This window comes from Panulirus ornatus, chromosome 31 (genome assembly GCF_036320965.1).
Source record: "Panulirus ornatus isolate Po-2019 chromosome 31, ASM3632096v1, whole genome shotgun sequence".
Taxonomy (NCBI): domain Eukaryota; kingdom Metazoa; phylum Arthropoda; class Malacostraca; order Decapoda; family Palinuridae; genus Panulirus; species Panulirus ornatus.
This window is the reverse complement of record NC_092254.1, coordinates 2,628,038-2,648,551: the sequence shown is the minus strand read 5'-3', so window position 1 is coordinate 2,648,551 and position 20,514 is coordinate 2,628,038. Positions and strand designations below refer to the sequence as shown.

Here is a 20,514-nt window from a genome sequence, read left to right as displayed (position 1 = left end):
TGTTGCAATATCTGGCTGTGCTGTTGTGTTGCAAGTATTGGCACCCGTTGCATGGATACACACAAGAGAGTTGTTTTGCAAGTATGATCGGAACCCCTGTAGCCTGACGCAGCATGTACCGACATACCAAGCTTGCCAGCTGAGAAGGTTCTTCTGGCCTTGAGCACGGCAGTACTACCCATGGCTGCGATGTTCAAGCCTTTTTGACCTCATCCTTAAAGGTGAGGTCAGAACGCCAGGACCATCATACCCGAACGATCACACACACGGTCGTGCTCAAGAATCGTGCCGTCGTCTTCAAGGATGTGGAGGTGGTCGTGCTCAGTGGGTTGAATCAGCTGATGATGTTGGGTCTCCCAGGGTAAATATTAGGGTCGTAAAGCTGCTGGGTCAGCCGTTAACCCAAGGAATCCGTGACGCCATTGTTGTGCCATTACATGAACAACAGGAACCCTCGAGGAGCAGCACAAGTAACACTAGTGTAGGCTGGCATCAGGAACAGTAGCAACAGGAGCAGAAAGAATAAGCGGCTTAGCAAGAGGGAGATGGGACGGCCAGAACTGGTGAAAACCAGCATTAGCCATAACAGGCGTCGATAGCCCTCCGGCAGCAATGGCGGTAACAGACCTGAAAATTGATGGAAAAAAAACATGTGAAAAGCAACAGCTCGCATCACCAGATTACATGCGACTTGAGCGTTAGAGGAAAATACATATATAAAGGACATATAGATATGGCTCCCCAGTGATCCTGCTTATTATTCTTTAATCCCACGGTTTGGCCTTTTAAGATAATACGTTTAAAGTGGTTGAGGACACAGGAGAGGCAGGAGGAATTTTGGGATGATGTCCAAGAGTGGTGGGGATGGCTTGAATGAGCCATTTGGGATAACGTTGCTGGAGACTGGCAACATAGTTGCCAATTGGCCCAATATCAACCGCTGTCAGTTGATTAGATTACAGCGCCAGCCAAGGAAATGCCGGCTCCACATTCGCTGGTTTTCACTGTCCCATGATGTGGATAAAATCGGCATTTAGTGTCATATAAGGCGCTGTCATTGCCCAAAGGGATAATTTGTGTAAACGTATGTTCGTATGTGTGTGTGTGCGTGCGTGCGTGTGTGGGGTAGGTATTGCGCATGCTGCGTTGCCAGACGTAGAATGTGAGCAAAGTGGCGAGAGGGATTAATGTTGTCACAGACATGTTAGGGGCTATTTGGTGCGGGGGATGATCCGCTAATGGCCATAATGATGGTGTAATACCCTCATTGTGTGAGGGAGGGAGAGGAGATGCCGGGTGGGGAGGCAACGTGTAGTGCAAGCGGTCGTGACGCCGCCGGTAGCCGCCGCCGACGTACGTACCAAACACCGCCACAACTTCCCAACACATCCCACTGAGCTCATATTTCCTCACAGATTTACTCTCTGTCTCCATCTCCCACGTGGTTGTTCCCTCCCAGACTACCTTACGCAAATAACTCCCAGAATCGGGTAGTTTCCGTAGTAATGCGAGATGATGCAGGTGTTTATATCATTATCTGTGGACGTACAAGCATAGAGGTCCCACCGGCCACCCAGCACACACCGACATGGTGAAATTGTTTGGTGTCGGGATCTCGCAAGACGACTACGTAGGTCTTGCAACATTATCGCGTATCAGTCCCACATGTACGATCTAACGTGTGAAGGCCGTTAAATGATGTACACTAGCATTCGTATGATTCGTTCAAAGCCGAGTGTTCTTGGAAGAATGAATTAGCTCCATGTTTGTCGTGTTGAAGGTCTTCGTGTGTGTGTGTAGTCATTTATGTAAAGGTCATATATTTATATTTTTCATTGGGACTTTCTGCTCCCAAATATCAATTCATTAAATGAAAACTTTTATACTGTAACCTCAATATACACTTGTTGATGCTAGTTTATGTACTTTGTTGTAAGACAGATGTAACTAATGGGTTAAGAACAGGATTTGCATACTGTCTTCTGCAGGCCAATTGCATTTTGATAAAGATTTTACGTACGTACGTTGTAGGCCAACTTTGATGTCTTTCCTTGTAGCGTTTTGAAGGAATATTAGTATCTCCAGCGTCTTGCCATGAGGCCGAGAATTCGTTCATTTATGACGTATCAAGGTTTAAGAAATTTTCCGTGCCTAATGTGGATGTATGTAGGCGGTTTAGGTAGGTTGTGTGTGTGTGGGTGTATGTGTAAATTAGTATGATATCGTTGACTTATGACATTTAGGTAGGGTTTTGTGTAGTGGGCAGAACCTGTACTGAGGCAGTACAGGCCACCAACGCCACCTCCCTCTACGGGGAGAAAGTACTGCTGGAGCGAGGCCTGAGCGGCTTACAAACCTTGTTTCACCACATCCACACGGGCGACCTCTTGAGCACCAGGCTACGACCCATGAGCACCACGTTACGACCCATGAGCACCACGTTACGACCCATGAGCACCACACTACGACCCTTGAGCACCACGTTACGACCATTGAGCAACACAACCCTTGAACACCGCGGTACGAATGACCCTGGTGTACGATGAATTGGACATTGACCGAACCCGAGAGATCATGTTCAAGACCAGGTCAAGGGTCGTAATGTCGTGCTTGAAGGTCATACCGTTGTGCTCACAGGGTCGTAACGAGATACGTACATAATAAATGAATTTATTAGGGCAAACATATTGTTTTGGCGAGTTTAAGAAGTATTTTAGTGAAGCAATTTCAACTTCAGTGGTGTTTTAATGACGTTTATTAATGTGAAACATGCGTCAGTTTTAATGCTTTTTTAATTAACATTTTTCGAAGGAAGTTAAATTAGAAAAAGTCTTAGGTTGTAAATTTAGTGTGCAAAAACTAGTTTGTAAAATGTTCCACGGCTGTTATTGACTTATTTAAGGTTGAGTATACGTATGTCCTGAGAAAGTAGATGAAAATGAACCATACTACCAACTATGTACCTAGTTTATGCCATACAGTCGTTATATTAGAATGTTTCTGTAAAAAGAAATGAATTAATGAAACAAGTAATTGTTTAATTGGGATCAGATACCCATTCGGCTCAAAATACATAGTTAAGGTATTAAATGAGAGGTCGTGATTGTGGGCTGTGGATTAGCAAACTTTAGATAAGCAGGGCCTAGATAGTCAGGGTGGGTGGACAAAACTTCTCTGGGTTTAAATGTAAGAGTTTCGTCACATTGCCTTGTCTCGTACTCGAACAATTTGTTTTATTTCGAAGGTCGCTTGCTTTATGGAGTTAACGCGCAATATTTACACTTATTTTTATGGTGATCGTATACTGCTTGCCAAGCTCAGTTTAACTCAAGGTTTGCAGGAAGGGCTGGAGTTAGGAGGTGAGGAAGCAGGAATGTTTTATATATGCAGATGAGGGTCCTGGATTTAATGTATATTATTATTGATGGTAAGACTTGTTGGACATGTGTGTAGTATGCTCGTGGATCATATTAAGTCTCTCCATGGAGGTTCATGAGAAACAGATAACGCTGTCTTATCAGATTATCTGCAGGAAGACCGTAAAAGTATCTTAGATCCCCATGTTGAAGACAATTAACCCTGGATTCTTACAGGCGTAGTGTGTGTGAGGCAGGAGGGTTGGGGGTAGTGCGAGAGCGTCATATACTTTGTACACGTGTCCTGAGTTTAGCCACTAAAACTAGAGATTATCAAGATGCAGTTCACCATATTTACTTTTGTGTGTGTTTGCTGGTAGGGCGATCTGGTGTATCTTGATCCATAAGTATGTGAAGCCCTCATATCTGAACAGGAAGTTTAGGGTAACCCGGAAATGCACTGCGTCCAGTTTTCCATACCAGTGTTGCACCATCTGGCTGCGTCTTAGTTCTGGGAAGTGGTCGTTTTGCTCTGCCACGTTACGTCTCGATGGTTTGGATAGACGATGTTTTCCCAACGCTTGTCATTGAACGTGTCGAGTTTAAAACATATTTCCTGAGGACTGTTCTGTTGACTTATATTAAGAGTAGTATTTACAGCCATTCTAAAGTATTTTTGTTTCTTGTGTTCATCTGTAATAAACCATTTCCCCGTTCCTGGTTACAAGGGCGGGGTCGTCTATCCTATTAGGTCGGTCTACAGGTAAGCTTTCTTCAGGTAGGGCCTGGACTACCTTCCTGCTGGTGTATGTGGGTGTCGTAGGTTCAGGGGTCTCGTTTCTAACCCCGGTGATAGGCTGGTGGCTCACCTGGTAAGATGAGCCGAGATAAGACTTGTTTTTTTGTCGTGGTAGATCTCGTGCTGGGGTCGAGGTGAAATTTGCTGGGGTTGCGATGAGATGCCTTGGGGGGCAAGCCTCCCACGTGCGCGTGCCAGGCTCAGGTGTGTGTGTGTGTGTGTGGGTGTTTGTGTGGGCGTCATGGTCAGCACATGTTCTTTCTCTCAGACCCACAACCAGTCTTCAGTGTTGGCGGAAGCGCTGGGTTTGCTCTCAAGCGTTAGTGGGAACTTGTTGGCGGGCTTATTCCTTGACTTCGTCCTAATAGTTAGGTCACGGCGTGACACAGACCCTCATAATGACCAGGAGTCGTCGTATGATGGTACTCGAGGGATCTTCCTGTAGTCATGTCGTCTTGCTCAAGGGTCGTATCTGTCTGTTGGCTGCTCAAGAAAACGTTGTATACAGCACTATATCTCGTGGAAAATTAAGATTTATGTTGGATATAATGTTCTACATTGTCCTCGGTACCTTAGACTTGTACGTTTCAGAGGAAGTATTGCTCAAGGCTCAGTATAAACTTCGTCTTTGTACAAAATGATCATTATAGGTTTGTTGGTTAGCAAACTACATCATGTTTTTCTCGTAATTCCTGACGTGACTTTATTTCTCGTAATTTCTGACGTGACTTTATTTTCAAAACGTTTGTGGTTCTTGTGTTCAGTTAGTTTATGTTGACCTTAACATGATTGGAAAGGTCGCATGGTGCCCCCCCCCCCCATTAGAGGAGAGGGGGTTAGAGGGTTAGGGGTTCTCGGAAAGGGGGGGGGGGGACGACGTCATTACCAGGAAAAACCTGTCTTTCCTGTTTGCTGGCTGGTGTGTATCGTGTAGTGCCGTGTGGAGTATCATTGTTCCTACATCATCCTACACGTCACGTAGCACTACAACGTAGGGTAGACCTACCTACCCACACGAGAGCCACCCGCGCACACACGGGGTTAGGAGGGGATGGGGGTAACACGTTTCCGCGTCTGTATCCTGGCCATATCCACCCCCCCCCCCCCCCCTTCGTTGGTTGGGTAGCAGGTGTTGGTTGGTTGGTTGAAGGTCAGAGTCTGGTCTAGGCTGCCACGACCCACCGCCAGTCGTTGAATGTGGTCGCCTGGTGTCTGTCTTGAGCGTGGTACCTTCCCGGGTCAACTTTGTTGTGTGTGTGTGTGGGACCTGGTGTTGTACGAGTTCCGGCTGGTGTACGTTAGCGGACATTATTTTTTTAGGCATCTCGTGGTTGTGGGAGGTTATGGCATTTGGCTTTATATAATGTAGTATTTGCTGAAATGTATTCGTTGATCACCTTTCCAACCGGTGGGTCGAGGAGCCTGTTTGTGTCGTGGGAATGACAGAAGTCATGGGCCATCGGCGTAATACACGTGTGGGTTTGTAAGTCTACCTGCTCTAAGCTTGTCTCTTGCTGTACTACCTGGTATGTGGACGAAGTCTTCATCGTGCATTAGTTTATCGATATTCATATTGCATTATTTAGATTTTGTGAGGTACTGAAATATCTCAGTGGTATTCTCATTCTATAGCTTATTATTATTATTTATAACTTTTTATAGATCGTGATTATTATCATGATATTTTTTCTTCCAGGTAAGTGTGATGGGAGCGTGCGTGGGTGGAAGGTATGGCTGGGCCCGCCATTACCGGCCGTGACGTCACCCCTACGTCATGGTTCTCGCGTCTTGCTTTTACTGGCCGCTCGCACAGCATACCTTAGTGATCTAGTTCCAGGATACATTACGTTATGCTACAGCATCATTGTATTTAATGTGATATTCTTTGTGTGGATATATCACATAGTGGCAAGACCAATATGGAACTAAGCGATTTTTATGGCATGAATGGTAGATAAACGGATGATAAAAACGTTATCATATCTAGTCATTGGAGCAAGTGTTGAACAGAGGAGTAAGCTGGGTTGTTGAACACCTTCATCATGATAGCTACAACGCTTTATGTAAACGTCTAAGCTTGCCAGGCGGCAGATAGATTTGGTGATAAAATTCCATGTGTTGTGTTGGCTCCATTTTGGACGTGGGACATATTATGACAGAATTGTATCCCTGGTTGGTGTGGGTTGAGCTCTGCATGTGTGTGTGTGTGTGTGTGTGTGTGTGTGGTGGGCGGTCGATGGCGTGATCCACGAGAGCCCTCAAATGCTGCTGGATGGAGTAAGTCATCTGGTATGCCAGGCCATGGTGCTGGGAAGCCGTGGCGTTCCGTATGGTCGTCACCACACGATATCGCGACACCTGCCATCATTCATACAATTCTTATTTGAGTTACGTATGAAGGTTTGTGTGTTGTTGCTTGCCATACTAATTATTGTCGGAACAAATCTGAGAATTATAGGTATTATTTTGTTGTGTTCTAGTCTTAAATCGGATGTCTTGTTTAAGTGACGGAGATTTTTGTACGTCTGTGAGATTGTAAGGCATACTGTATATTTGCGTTGAATGATGAATGGTACTTGGGTGACAAGAGTTATACTAGTGGTCAGGCTGATAAGCCAAAGTATCCGGGTTGAAAAGCTGTGTGGCACAGGAAGGCTGGACATAAAAACATGCTCAAAATAGTCGCATATAGGAAAGACGCAGCAGACCACAGCGAGTGTCTCAGACGAGGTTATCTGCTGAAGGACGGTAAATTTAACCTAGTTTTCTATTTTAGGTCAAAGTAGAAGGCCGTTTTCCCAGCTACCACTTGAAAGCAAAAATACCAGTGGAGGAACACCGTGTAATGGAGGATGTGATAAGCTACAATGTTGGAAAGGATGATGGGACACCATGGCGGAGAGGTGGTCTTCGCTGTTCTCGTTGCCGTAGGGAGGTCCTTCATAGGAACCTTCATTGTTATCGTTGTAGGATCTCTTCATAGGAAGCCTTTCTTGTCGTCGCTGTTGTAGCCTGAGGAACCCGTATGGGAAGCCCACGTCACCATGCTTGGTGACCTTGTGCATCTGTCTAGGTCATGCATGCCCTCGAGCGCTACGCTCAGGCTGGGTAGTGTTGGGGAGGGGATGATTGTAGCTTACCTGGTGCGTTGCTGGCGGCTAAGTTGAAAGATGGGGGTCACGGAAGAGCCGTGAAGTAAGAACACAGTCATTGGGGAATCCCAGGAGATGATAGGGTTTACTTAGTCACATGGGATGATGGCGTGTGTATATGTTTATGTATCACAATCACCATTGGAAAGAAAATAAAAACTGTGATTGTGCATATATATCTTCACGGTGAAGTGAAGGTTCTGCATATTTATAATATATATGTGTGTGTGTGTGTAGACTCCCCCTGCTCGAGGTTACACTGCGAGTGCAAAGTCACTTTGGTGAGGCTGTCACTAGGAGTAAAGTTTCATCAAAGGAGTCCAAATTTCCCCGCAACTGGAATTAGCGCAGCCTTGGGATGCAGAAGCATTTGGAAAGAGGTCTTTGGGTATTTATAATATATAGTAATATTTTGCTCCGGGAGTCTCTTCTGTCTTTAAGTAGGCTCCTATAGGGGGACCTTAGGTCATAAATTGTTTGATGTGTGTGCGGAGAGTACTCGGTGTGTTCGGTGGATCGTTGCATTGTGGGGATGAAGGGTCTTGGAATATTTAGAAAATGTGTTTGTAAGAATGATGTCCAAAACGTAGAGAGCACAGCATGACTTGTTTACCTCGGGAGTGTGGCTTCTGATGGCTGTACGTCTTGTGGTATGGAGTTTAAGAATGACTTATGAGGTTGGTTGTTTAATGTTTCATGGGTTACTTCTGTGTATGTGTTTTATCATTGATATATTTGTAGGGGCTGGGAATATGTTAGTAGAGGTTACTGAAATGTATGGCAAAGGTAAGCCTTTTATTTTTATTTGATATTAGATAAGGGAGTGTAATTTGACCTGGATAGATTTTCTCCAACTTACAAATGGTTTCTTTGCAGAGCTGTGGGTAAGACGTGTCTGCTCATCAGTTACACAACCAATGCCTTCCCAGGAGAATACATACCCACAGTGTAAGTATTATTTCAATAAGATTCATAAAGTTATTTGACCAGTCTTTGTTGCCTGTGAAAGAGTTGATCCAATCGTGAATTTTGTGTTTGTGTGTATATATATATATATATATATATATATATATATATATATATATATATATATATATATATATATTCATACTATTCGCCAATTCCCGTGTTAAAGAGGTAGCGTTAAGAACAGAAGACTGAGCCTTTGAGGGAATATCCTCACTTGGCTCCCTTCTCTATTCCTTCTTTTGGAAAATTAAAAAACGAGAGGGGAGGATTTCCAGCCCCCCGCTCCCTTCCCTTTTAGCCGCCTTCTATGACACGCAGGGAATACGTGAGAAGTATTCTTTCTCCCCTATCCCCAGGGATATATATATATATATATATATATATATATATATATATATATATATATATATATATATATATATTGCTTTGTCGCTGTCTCCCGTGTTAGCGAGGTAGCGCAAGGAAACAGACGAAAGAATGGCCCAACCCACCCACATACACATGTATATACATACACGTCCACACACGCAAATATACATACCTATACATCTTAATGTATACATATATATACACAGAGACATGTACATATATACACATGTACATAATTCATACTGTCTGCCTTTATTTATTCCCATCGCCACCTCGCCACACATGGAATAACAACCCCCTCATGTGTGCGAGATAGCACTAGGAAAAGACAGCAAAGGCCCCATTCGTTCACACTCAGTCTCTAGCTGTCATGTAATAATGCACCGAAACCACAGCTCCCTTTCCACATCCAGGCCCCACAGAACTTTCCATGGCTTACCCCAGACACTTCACAAGCCCTGTTTCAATCCATTGACAGCACATCGACCCCGATATACCACATCGTTCCACTTCACTCCATTCCTTGCACGCCTTTCACACTCCTGCATGTCTAGGCCCTGATCAAAGTCTTTTTCACTCCATCTTTCCACCTCCAATTTGGTCTCCCACTTCTCCTCGTTCCCTCCACCTCTGACACATATATCCTCTTGGTCAATCTTTCCTCACTCATTCTCTCCATGTGACCAAACCATTTCAAAACACCCTCTTCTGCTCTCTCAACCACACTTTTTATTTCCACACATCTCTTACCCTTACATTGCTTACTCGATCAGACCACCTCACACCACATATTGTCCTCAAACATCTCATTTCCAGCACATCCACCCTCCTGCGCACAACTCTATCCATAGCCCACGCCTCGCTTTGCGGAAGATATATATATATATATATATAAAACGGCAGTCAAGTATAATAAATATAATGCCAGTTCTACCCGCCTGGGTATCGGGAGGGTTAGTGACAGCTGCGTTGTGAGCCGCCACTTAGGCATTTGTAAAGTTGCACTCTTACCCAGGTAGTTGTCTTATCTTATTGCCTCGCCCACACGTGTAGTATAGTATAGTACGTATTAAGTGTATGTACTAGTATATTTATGGTATATGTAGTATGGTACCTATTAATTATATGTGCTACATGTATGTGTATAACTGAACTCTACCTCCAATGCAGTTATAGTGATTTAAAGATTACCTTTGTTGAGGTTGTATCCTTATTAATGGAATGGAACACAATCTCGTCAAACTCCTCACTTCCACAGGAGTCCTCTGTCATCTCATTACAGATAGTGACAGCCTTAGAGCTGCAGCACTCATGAAGAGCTTGCCTACATTCGGTTGATTTATCTGTAGGCATATTAGTGACAATTTAAAAAGCTTTTGAATGCACGTAAATTTTTACTAGAATTAATAGTAAATATAATTTAGATTGTCCCAAAATTACAACTTTGCCGACTTTTTCTTTTTTTCAGGTTTGACAACTATTCTGCTAATGTTATGGTAGATGGCAAGCCAATCAATCTAGGACTATGGGATACAGCGGGTCAGGAGGATTATGACCGCTTGCGTCCCCTTTCATATCCACAGACTGATGTGTTTCTTATCTGTTTCTCTCTTGTTAACCCAGCCAGTTTTGAGAATGTCAGAGCAAAGGTATGACCATAAAAGTATTTTTCTAATGATATTTACCTCCTTTCCCAGTAAACTGACGGTATAAAATGCATGCAGTCTTATTGGTCATTCAAAAGTACCCTTATAGTGTGATTAGTTTGTGGAGTTGAGCAAGTCTTTGACAGTATGTACAGGAAGTATTACAGCACTTCAGTTCTCTACCTTCCACATCAGGCCGAGTTATCAGGTGTGACTTAAATTTGTATTCATGTTTCCTCTCAAACAAACTCTCATCATTTGTACACTTGGACATCCATAAGGGGATCAAAGATGGTAGTTCCCCCTATTGATTGTCTTGCAGGAAAAGATGTATTCAATTAGTAAGGTTAGAAAATAAGAAATATATCTTTTATATTCATTCTGCATTCACATACATATATGTTGAAAATTTGTAAATCATTTCAGTGTCCATTAAATTTCCCTTGGGCTTGGCAGGCTTCTGGGTTGGGTTGTTGATCAGCCAAGATATTGAAAGTTATACCCACAGTCCCATGTAACCCCTACAGCCTGGGTTGTCTGATGCACTGTGGAAATACTTGTCCAGAGCACTCTTACTTCTCCATGTGCATTGCGTGGTGTTTCTGGTAATTGCAGGCAAGGCTTTTAAATTAAGTGTCATGAGCCTGAATGTATGCAGTGTTCTCTCTTTTTGTGCAGGTTGTATCAATTGATTTTAGAAGGTAGTATTTTACCGATTCTTTTACATGACCATGTATCCATGTTGCCCTTCACACATTTCATATCCAGTAAACCACTGTTTTACCTCTTAACTATCACATGACCAATTCCATCTTCACTCACAACCCCTTCAACTTGTACATTTACAAATATCCACATTTTTTTTATTTCTCATGTCGGTTCCTTAAGGCTTGGTACCATACATTGTCTTGCAACTAGCTTGAAAAAATGAATGGAGGGATTGATGAACAGTATCAAAAAACGATGCCCTGTGTTGATGTTATCTATGTTCTTGAGGAATTAGGGATGTGAAGCATCAAACCAGACTATATTATGGCATGTATATGACTGGAGGAATAGTACAAGTTGACCCTGCCTATCCTTCTAATTGGCATGCGTTCATGTATGACTGCTGTGCAGTTGGGGGAGTTTCATGTACCCGAATTATGCACCTTTTACGAATCCTAATGAGTTTTCATCTTTTTCAGTGGTATCCAGAAGTGCGGCACCACTGTCCTAACACACCCATCATTCTTGTGGGAACAAAGCTTGATCTTAGGGATGACCGTGAAACCTTAGACAAGCTCAAGGACAAGAAGCTTACTCCCATCTCATACCCTCAAGTAAGTAATGAACAGTTTTATACCTTAAAACTTTATTTCAAAAACTTCTCATATATAGTTTAGGTTTTTGTCCTTGTAGCTGGAAATTAGACCTAAGCTTCTTAGTATTAGGCTTCCCCATTTCAAGATATGGATAACTTTCATTTTCGTTTCCTCCAGATTGTTCAGTTGTTTTCTTCCAGACTTTGTGAACATTTAATCATGATGTTAAGTTGGCAACTGATTTGTTATACATACTATCCTTAATTTTTGTGCAGCAGGCACAATACAAATACTGAAAATTGTATGTCATAGTGAATTTTGAAATTTTCGAAATGAAGTTGCCCAATCTTATTACACACCTATACATGCAAAGTTGGGACAATTGTTTGTGTAGAGCTAAAATACTTTACTGAAAATCGGTGAAGAAAATTGGAGTATTCGCATAGCAAGGTTAGGGAAAATTCCTTATACAAACATGGAGGGAACACGCAGTACTTTAAGTAGCAAGTTAACCCTATAACTCTATACAAGTTTTTGAAGATTATAATGGAAAGAAGGATTGAGGAGGGATGAAAGGTGAAATGGCTGATGTATACTATCTCAATGGTTAAAAAGCTTAGAAAACAGGTGGATGCTGTTCTTGTTAAAAAGCAGGTCATTGACAGTTTTTTTGGTAGGGATAAGGCCATGTTCGATTTAGAGAAGAAATGGTTGCAAAGGAAAAAGAGAACTTAAAAAAAGGAAACTGGTAGAGGCTATGGAAATACCAAATGCATTTCTGAAGGTAAAGGAATCTAAAAGAATTGACAAATAAAGATATAAGGTGACACTTTAAAGTATGAAGGCACAAAACCAGCGAGGATACTTGCCATCAATGAGGACTTCGTTAGAGTATATGTATGAGCTAATAGACCAAGTGGAAGAGCGACAAGTTTACATGATGGAGCACCTATCCCAGTGCTGATGTATGATTATGATACCCAAGTGTATGTATGTCAGGATAAGTAGAAAATAAGAATTTTATAGGTGTATGATTTTTATGGTTTAGTTGGAATTAGAAGGACATATAGAATGAGGAGATATATATGTAGTATGACGTCTTTAGAAAGGTGCATAAATGAGTCTCTGGATGGAATGATCATCAAGATTATTTAGCAGATGATCGATGCAAGAATATGTTTTGCAGTACAGTAGAAGATACAGTGAGAACTGTCCTGGGGGGGAAAAAGTGAGAACTGTATTCTTGTCATGTTTCATTTACAGAGCAAATCCTGTTGCTTGTGGTTGGATTGTCTGGCAGCGTTAGTTGTAAAAGTCGGATGATATGATTTGCTGAGGTGGGTTTTTTTGTCTGGCTACACATTAGTCTTAAAAGTTGGATGATATAATTTACACCAAAATTATTATGACATGCTACCAGATATTGAGTACTACATACCATGAACAACTAGTATTATTTCAACAGATGGTAGAGGAATGATTGAGGAATATTTTCCAAAGAAAATGGTATGAATAGAGACCATGGTCTCTGATTATCAATTAATATTTGTGTTGAGTAAAAGGTAAGAAACACATTTAGGTATGGAAGTCCATGTTTAACATGCTGGAAATGGGTTATGGGTGGATGTGAGTGATGTTGGAGAGGTTATGAGTTCTGATCAGTCCATTAAAGTGGGAATCGAGTATTAATACATAGGTAAATAGTGTGTGTAGAGAACCCAAATATTTATTTTGGCGCCACCTGGAATAGGGTAACGATGAATGAGGTTGAATACAAATGCTGTATATATGTTCAAGATATTACCTCTTAAGATAAAAAGTTAGGTAAGAAATAAAATCAGTGTTAAACATGCATTCTAATGACTTGATGCTATTAGGGCATTTCATTTTGAAATTCAAAGTGCAAGACAATATCTATAGTTCTGTGCCAACGTTAAGAAATACTAAAATTTAAATTTTGCACTAAAAATGTTAAGAAGGGGGCCAGGTGAGGATATTCTCTCAATGGCTATCCTCTATTCTTAATGCTACCTTGCTAATGCGGGAAATAGCAAATATGTACAAAAAAAAAAAAAAAAAAAAAAAAAACTATGTTTACAATAAGATTATATTTAACAAAATGGAGAAATTTCCAGATATCTACAAAAATAAATAACATTTGCATGTAATGCTCTGTATGATCCATTTTTTTTTTTTTTTTTATTAAATACATGTTAGAAGGACTTAAGATACCTTTTCCTGCAGGGTCTGTCTATGGCTAAAGAAGTAGGTGCCACCAAGTATTTGGAGTGCTCTGCTCTGACCCAGAAAGGTTTGAAGACTGTGTTTGATGAGGCTATCCGTGCTGTGCTATGCCCTATTAAACCACCGAATAAGAAACGCAAGTGCACTCTCCTGTAAGACCCAGTAGATGAATATTTAGGAACCAAACAAATGGATTTTTGAATAGTTATGTCATGGCTTTGGAATCATATTGACCATTAGTGATTCATCTTTTTTGTCAAGGTGACCCTAAGCATAGATCCTTTTCCTTATGGCCACTTTGCTGTGGTAGGTCATAGGAGTCATACAGTATGATTTTAAAGTGAATTGTTTATCACGTGTTGATAGTGACTGTTCCAGTACCCAAGTGATTCTTTCCTCATGAAGCTACAGGGAAGAAAATGTCCCATTTGCTGGACAGAATCAGTGTATGGAAATTGAAAGTTGAAAATTCATAATTTGAGTCACTGTTGATAGGATTATGAATGACTAAATTTTGTATACAAACCCATGATCACAGGACAGTTAGTGCAACTGTATGCCTGCCCTCCCCTTACATTGAACCCAGTTTTTTTTTTTTTTTTTTTTTTTTTTTTTAGGGCTTTACACTATTATTTGCATTTTTATTAATTGTAAATTCATATTTCCAGGCAAAGCCCCAGAGGCTTTGTTTGCACAAAAACAAGTACCCACTTTAATCATGCAGGAATTTAGACATGTTTGGTGCAACTTTAGATTTGAGGTCTGGTTCATCAAACTGCTGTCTGTTTGCATTATTGTTCAACAGCACTGAATCACACATTATTTGCCTACATACTGGTAATATTTATAATTTAATATGTATTTATCTCTTATTTCCACGTGAGTAGTTAAAACATTAGAGTATTGTAAAAGCAACTACTTAGCAGGACATGCTGAACCTCATGCAGCAGTCAACAGACTATATGCACTTATGATCCCAAACAGAGAACATAATTTGTGCCTTGTTGTATTGCTTTTGGGAACTATAACAGTTTATTCCAGTTCAAGGTGAGCTAGAAAGTGTCTGACCTATGACAGTTAATTTGCCTTCTGTTCAGATAAGTGTGCATGAGTGTTGCTTTGGTTGAAAATACAGATGTTTGATATTACTTGCCAGTGTCTTTAAAAATTCTATAACGTAAAAAAAAAAAAATTTCTTTTATAGGAATGTTAGTGTAGAAATATTGAAACATGCTTTAAAAGTTTATAAAGAGGAGCTGATATATCTAACGTTTGATCCAGAGTTGATGTATGTGTGTGCTGTAAAGATATTAAGAAAATGAGAAAAGTGGTGGACCCTTTGTAAAAGCTTTGGAGGTTCAGAAATTTTTTGCAGTACAATGACCTGGAATATTTGAGTGTTGAAGCAAGCGTTGCAATTATTCAAAATGTATAATGTGTGGTGATGGTGATGTTTTAATGCTGGGTATAGGCCACCTTGCACAACACAAGAAATTTGTACGAGAAGGATAGTGAAATAACCATTAATATCTGTGATTTTCATCAGTATCGTAATTATCATCCCCAGCCCATATCAGGACTGTCACTGTAGGGTTTGCACAAACTTTATAAACTTAAGATACTGAATTGGATGAAATATGCTGTGAAGATCTTTTAAGCCGTTTTATTCAGACTTTTTACCAGTGGTCAAACATTATGCTTTTTAGACTAGTTCGTCCTTTTCATAACTACATAGTTTTGAATTTTAAAAACTTTACAAATTATTTTGTCTCAACCTCTCAAGGGTAGAACACTCAAAAGTGTAGTAAAAGGATCTCTCTCTTTTGATGTATGTATTTGGCAAGGTAGTTGTTTTAATTTCTAAATTAGAGCATGGCAGTTGGTGTAATTGGAGTGGTGTATTGGGGTGTACAGGAAAAAGATTTACTACTCAAATTTCCATATCATACATTTAGTGACATTTTTTGTCACCAGGATGTTAGTTTTATTGTTAACCTGAATAACAAGATATTGTTATTTCCATAGTGACTTAAGATCATGAATTATTGTATGGTGCAAACACCACCCTCAAAATTTGGCAGTGCAGATAGGTGGCTAAGGTATTAAGCATATCATTTGTAAGATCTCGTGTTTTGCACTGCAGACTAGGTCTCTGTTCAATGTCCAGTAAGCAGGTTTCTAAGCAACTGAAGCCATGATGCTTGGTCTTTCAACCCATCTAAGATTTTGGAAAAATTAATAGTATGACCAGCATTTTCCATTACTTAGCACAGAAGTGATATACAGTATTGGATTAATGCTGTTAGTAACTATTTCATGGGCCTGTAATTTTGCAGTGAATGTAAGTTTACCAACAGGTCTTTCATACCTGATATATAATCAGGCTGTGTTCAACAAAATGTATTAAGCCACTCGGTACCCTTGCAATGCTCTTCCTGCCAACTGTGGTACACAGAAGTTTATGTTGCTCTAATGCCTCTGTGCTGTCCTCAACTGATCACATTTTATAAATTAAAAGCTTTGTTGTTCAGTAGGAAGTGTACTCCAACAAGATGTAAGAAAATGGTGGTATACTAGTGTCAGTTGGAAGGTGCAGCATGGGTAGTGGCAACATTGAAAGTACCTCCTCATCATAACTCATTGAAGCTTCCGTAAAGGATCATCACAATGGAAATTGATTACATTGTACAGTAAGGTAAACTTTTGTTCTCAGATAGTTGGATTTGTCTGACTTCATCTGCCACTTCATTACATCCAAAAACATAAGTTTCATGAAAATCATTGCATGTTCTATTGTTTATGTTTTTAAGTTGCTTTATGGTAAGTGTTAATAGTAAAATATTCCGTGTACATAAAGTTTTATATATGCTGCCAAGGCCAATAATACCTGTTGGATGTGTGATACTGACAGTGGGAAATTTAACAAAGGATTAAGTGTTTTGATGCATGTAAATTGTGTCAAAATATATAAGCTCATAATGTATATATACATACCACCACACTAATGTATCAGTAAACCAACTTGATTGGCATGGAACTCTATTTTTAAAAGTAGGGTTAACAAGTTATGATGATTTTGTTTGCAGTATACCATTGATTTTCCAATTATGTTGATAAATGAAGTCCTTAAATTATTTAAAGCATGAGGTATATGAAAATTAATTATTCCACCTCTAATAATGATAGAATGTGATGCCTTTCAAAATATACTCTAAAGGTACTGTGCTTCAAGATTTTAAATTTTAAAAAAAATACCGAGTTATATTTTCAAAAGCATTTAAGCTGAGCCTCTTTCAAAGTTCAATGTACTTTTTATTGTGTTAAATACCTAAAGAGGTGAAGCCAAGATGTTTATCAAACCCATAGTTCACTTAAGAGAAAATTTGATATATCACCATTAATGAGACTGTAGTACCTTTAAAGTAAATCTCATAATGTAAGTTTTGTATGTGATTAGTAATGGAATGTGACCAACATCTTCAAAACCCTGGCTTTCCCTGTGTAATAAGGTTTATTGGCAATGACTGGTTCTAATGACATTGCTGGCTGCATATTCTTTTAGTTGCAAGTTCCTTTATCACAGAAGTTTTGGGAGACAAGTTATGAAAATTTGATGGTCATGGGCGTCAAGAGTATACTCTGTTAGTAATTATGGGTCTGAAATACTGGTCACCATATATTGTTTCTGTGAAATGAGTTAATGTGCTAACCTAAAACGTGTTAAGTTTTAATTGTCTAATGCTGTATTTCTAGTACTGTATGTGCAGTATCTTCAGTTCTAACTTTTTATAAAGGTTTCTTATTGAAAAGTCAGTGTGTAGCATGAAAAGAACATTTGTAAGATTGTACATACATATATACACAACACTTTACGATTGCCATGCACACACGAGTTCTTATTGACCATTATACAAACCTGTTTGTCTCTTAACACAGTTCTATAATTTACTGATTAAATGATTTAGCATTTTGTTTTGAGCTGTAATGAAGAAATACAAAGTTATTTTCATGCCTCTGACATGATATAGATCACAATTGGTAATTAAAGTGTTTCATAGGTGCTACTTTCAGCGTGAAGCCAGTCACCCTAGGTGACTGGTTTTAAGCCTCTCCCATCTTAAAAGGCGAATAAAGTTGTCTACTCCCTTTGTCATGGACGTGGAATATTACCTTCCACATCCTACAGGCTATGGACATGAGCATTGGTGTAAGCAGTTTTAAATGGGAAAAAGGCAAAGGTTCCATCCATTTTGTCTATTTTATGGCTTTAAAACAAATAGAAAATGAACAAGGAATTCTTGCCAAATGGCACAGGCTTAATAACGTGACATCCAGTAATGCGTATTTTTAAAAGAATGGAAGTTGCTGCTGTAAAAGAAGACACTCAAGTTTGTAACTGCACTACTAAACAGCATTGGATCAGTTGTAAATTAATTTATATAAGATACTTGAGTAGGAACTAATGTCATTAGTACTACTGGCCCTTCCATTAATATATATTTTCCAATTTCCTTTGCATTCGGCTTGAGTTCCTTGTCCAAGCTTTCAAGAATTACCTGAGACCTAAATAATACAATAGGCACCACTTGTCATTTTGCATAGCCTAATTGTGCACAAAGTTCAGTGATTAACATGTTGAAGTTTGTAAAATGTTTTTACATTTGTAAATAGGGATGTCAAGATATGATGAAATAAAACTGTATAATTATTTTACCCAAAATTTCTTCTCTCCTCTCTGGGAAGAGGTTTTACAGGACTATAGTTTTTTGTTTTTTTTAAATCTTTGTGCAAGCAAATCTTTGTACCAAGCAAATCAGTTTTTACACCATTACTGATGCCATCCTGCAAGACTTTAAACTTTAGAGAATAACATCTCATATTTTGAAGTGCTTAATGCCAAAGTTATGTATATTGTAACTATCTGATACTTGTCCACACCTGAAACTCCCTCAAGGGGGTGGCCATGGACCTGAAGTATCGCCCTTAACAGGACACTGGGCAGAGGGCAACTCTAGTGCAGTATTTGCAGAGACTCCTACTACGTTTATGTATGGTAAATTATGCATGTATGTACCTACGAAAAGGTGACCCACATGCAGATAATTTTTAAGAAATTAACTAAATTCACCAAGATACCAACTATATTAGCTTGATAGCCAACTTCTGTCATGAAGAATGGTACCCAACATTTAAATTCCTTTACTCCAAAAATGATTATTCAGTATGGAAGGACACTGATAATATCTCTGGTGCCAATTCCAGCCAGGAACTCCAAGCAAGGGGGTGGCCATGGCAAAATAGTCTACTCTTAAACCTGTCCTTAATGCTTCCTTGGCACATACCATTCCACACATTCTTGCAATCTTCCTTTGTCACAGGTGGTCTTCCTCACACCAACCCCATCAATCATACTATCATACACTCTCCTCGTAAACTCAACATGACCAAACTACCTCAAAGTATTCCATTTCACCTATTCTGCCACTCCACAATTCACTGTCATACCAAATCTCTTGTACACCTCATTACTTTTTTCATTCCATCTAGCCATGTCTTGGCTGTATAGGACGTGGTCAGAACAGTAAAATCCCTTCTTCACTTTCGTACTAACAACTCTACCCTTCCTTATTCTATTAAGGGACTTGATGACCCTTGTACTGCTCACCCTTCTCTCTCATTCCATATCACCAAACTTACCTAAGATAGCTCCCAAATTATTAAATTCTCTCTCAACAAACAGTAATATCCACAAATAAACTTGTCACTAGCCACCATACCTCACAACCTCACTTCATCTCTACACCCCTTTTCCCTACTTTTGCCTTCATCTCTCTTACTGCCATCTATCTATATCTCTGATGCTTATTCAATTTGGGAACTCTGTCAAGGGAGTGGCCATGGTTAAAGTCTCCATAATTGATGTACTCTAGTGCCACCTCTTAGCCTTCAGTGCATCACCCCTAACAGGCCACTCGCAGAGGGCAACTATAGTGCAATACATGCAGTAGTGGTCAATAAGATCATCGAGAAGAGGCAACTGGAAACAATGTGCTAGAGTTGCCCTCTGTCATTGGCTTGTTTTGGGTGAGGCACTAAAAGTCTAAGCAGCACTGGAATTCACCAGTTATGGACAATCATTTGCTGTGGGCACCCCACAACTTGAAGGAGTTCCTTAAGGGAACAAACGTCAGATATATTGATAGAAGGGAATAATAACTTCCAGTCAATCCTTGGGCACAACCTTCTGCTTCCATGCTAAAGTACATATCAAATGCATCTTTTCTATCATACTTTCTCCTACATACTTCAAAACTTCAGCTGCAATCCCATCCATTCCAGTTGTCTTTCCTACCTCCAACCTCTTTATCACCATTTTTACCTCCCTTCTAGCTACAGACCCCTGCACTTGTGTCCCTTTTCCTCCATCCCATATATATACCCATACATGTAACAACTGCTGCCTTACAATCTACCACATTCATCAGATCTTCAAAATACCCTTCCATCTTCCTTTCCTCATTTTGATTCAGCAACTCCTCTTCCTTTACTTATCATTTATATTTCCACTTTTGCATCCAACTCTTCCTTTCTCACCTCCTTCCAATACAGTTTAAGTTTCTTAAATGTTTCACTCAACTTCCATCCAAAATCTCCATCTACTCTCTTTTTGCTTTC

The 20,514-nt window shown here is 40.0% G+C and overlaps 1 protein-coding gene across 1 annotated transcript in view; it reads left to right on the top strand.

The window, feature by feature from the left end:
* Positions 1-18,549, top strand: part of LOC139758685 (ras-related protein Rac1) — a 51,741-nt gene extending 33,192 nt beyond the window's left edge. The window contains exons 2-5 of the mRNA XM_071680304.1: positions 8,184-8,255; positions 10,114-10,294; positions 11,479-11,613; positions 13,840-18,549. Coding sequence (XP_071536405.1) covers positions 8,184-8,255; positions 10,114-10,294; positions 11,479-11,613; positions 13,840-13,995 — 544 coding nt within the window. The 3' untranslated portion in view covers positions 13,996-18,549. The remainder of the gene's footprint in view (positions 1-8,183; positions 8,256-10,113; positions 10,295-11,478; positions 11,614-13,839) is intronic.
* Positions 18,550-20,514: the final 1,965 nt, after the last annotated feature.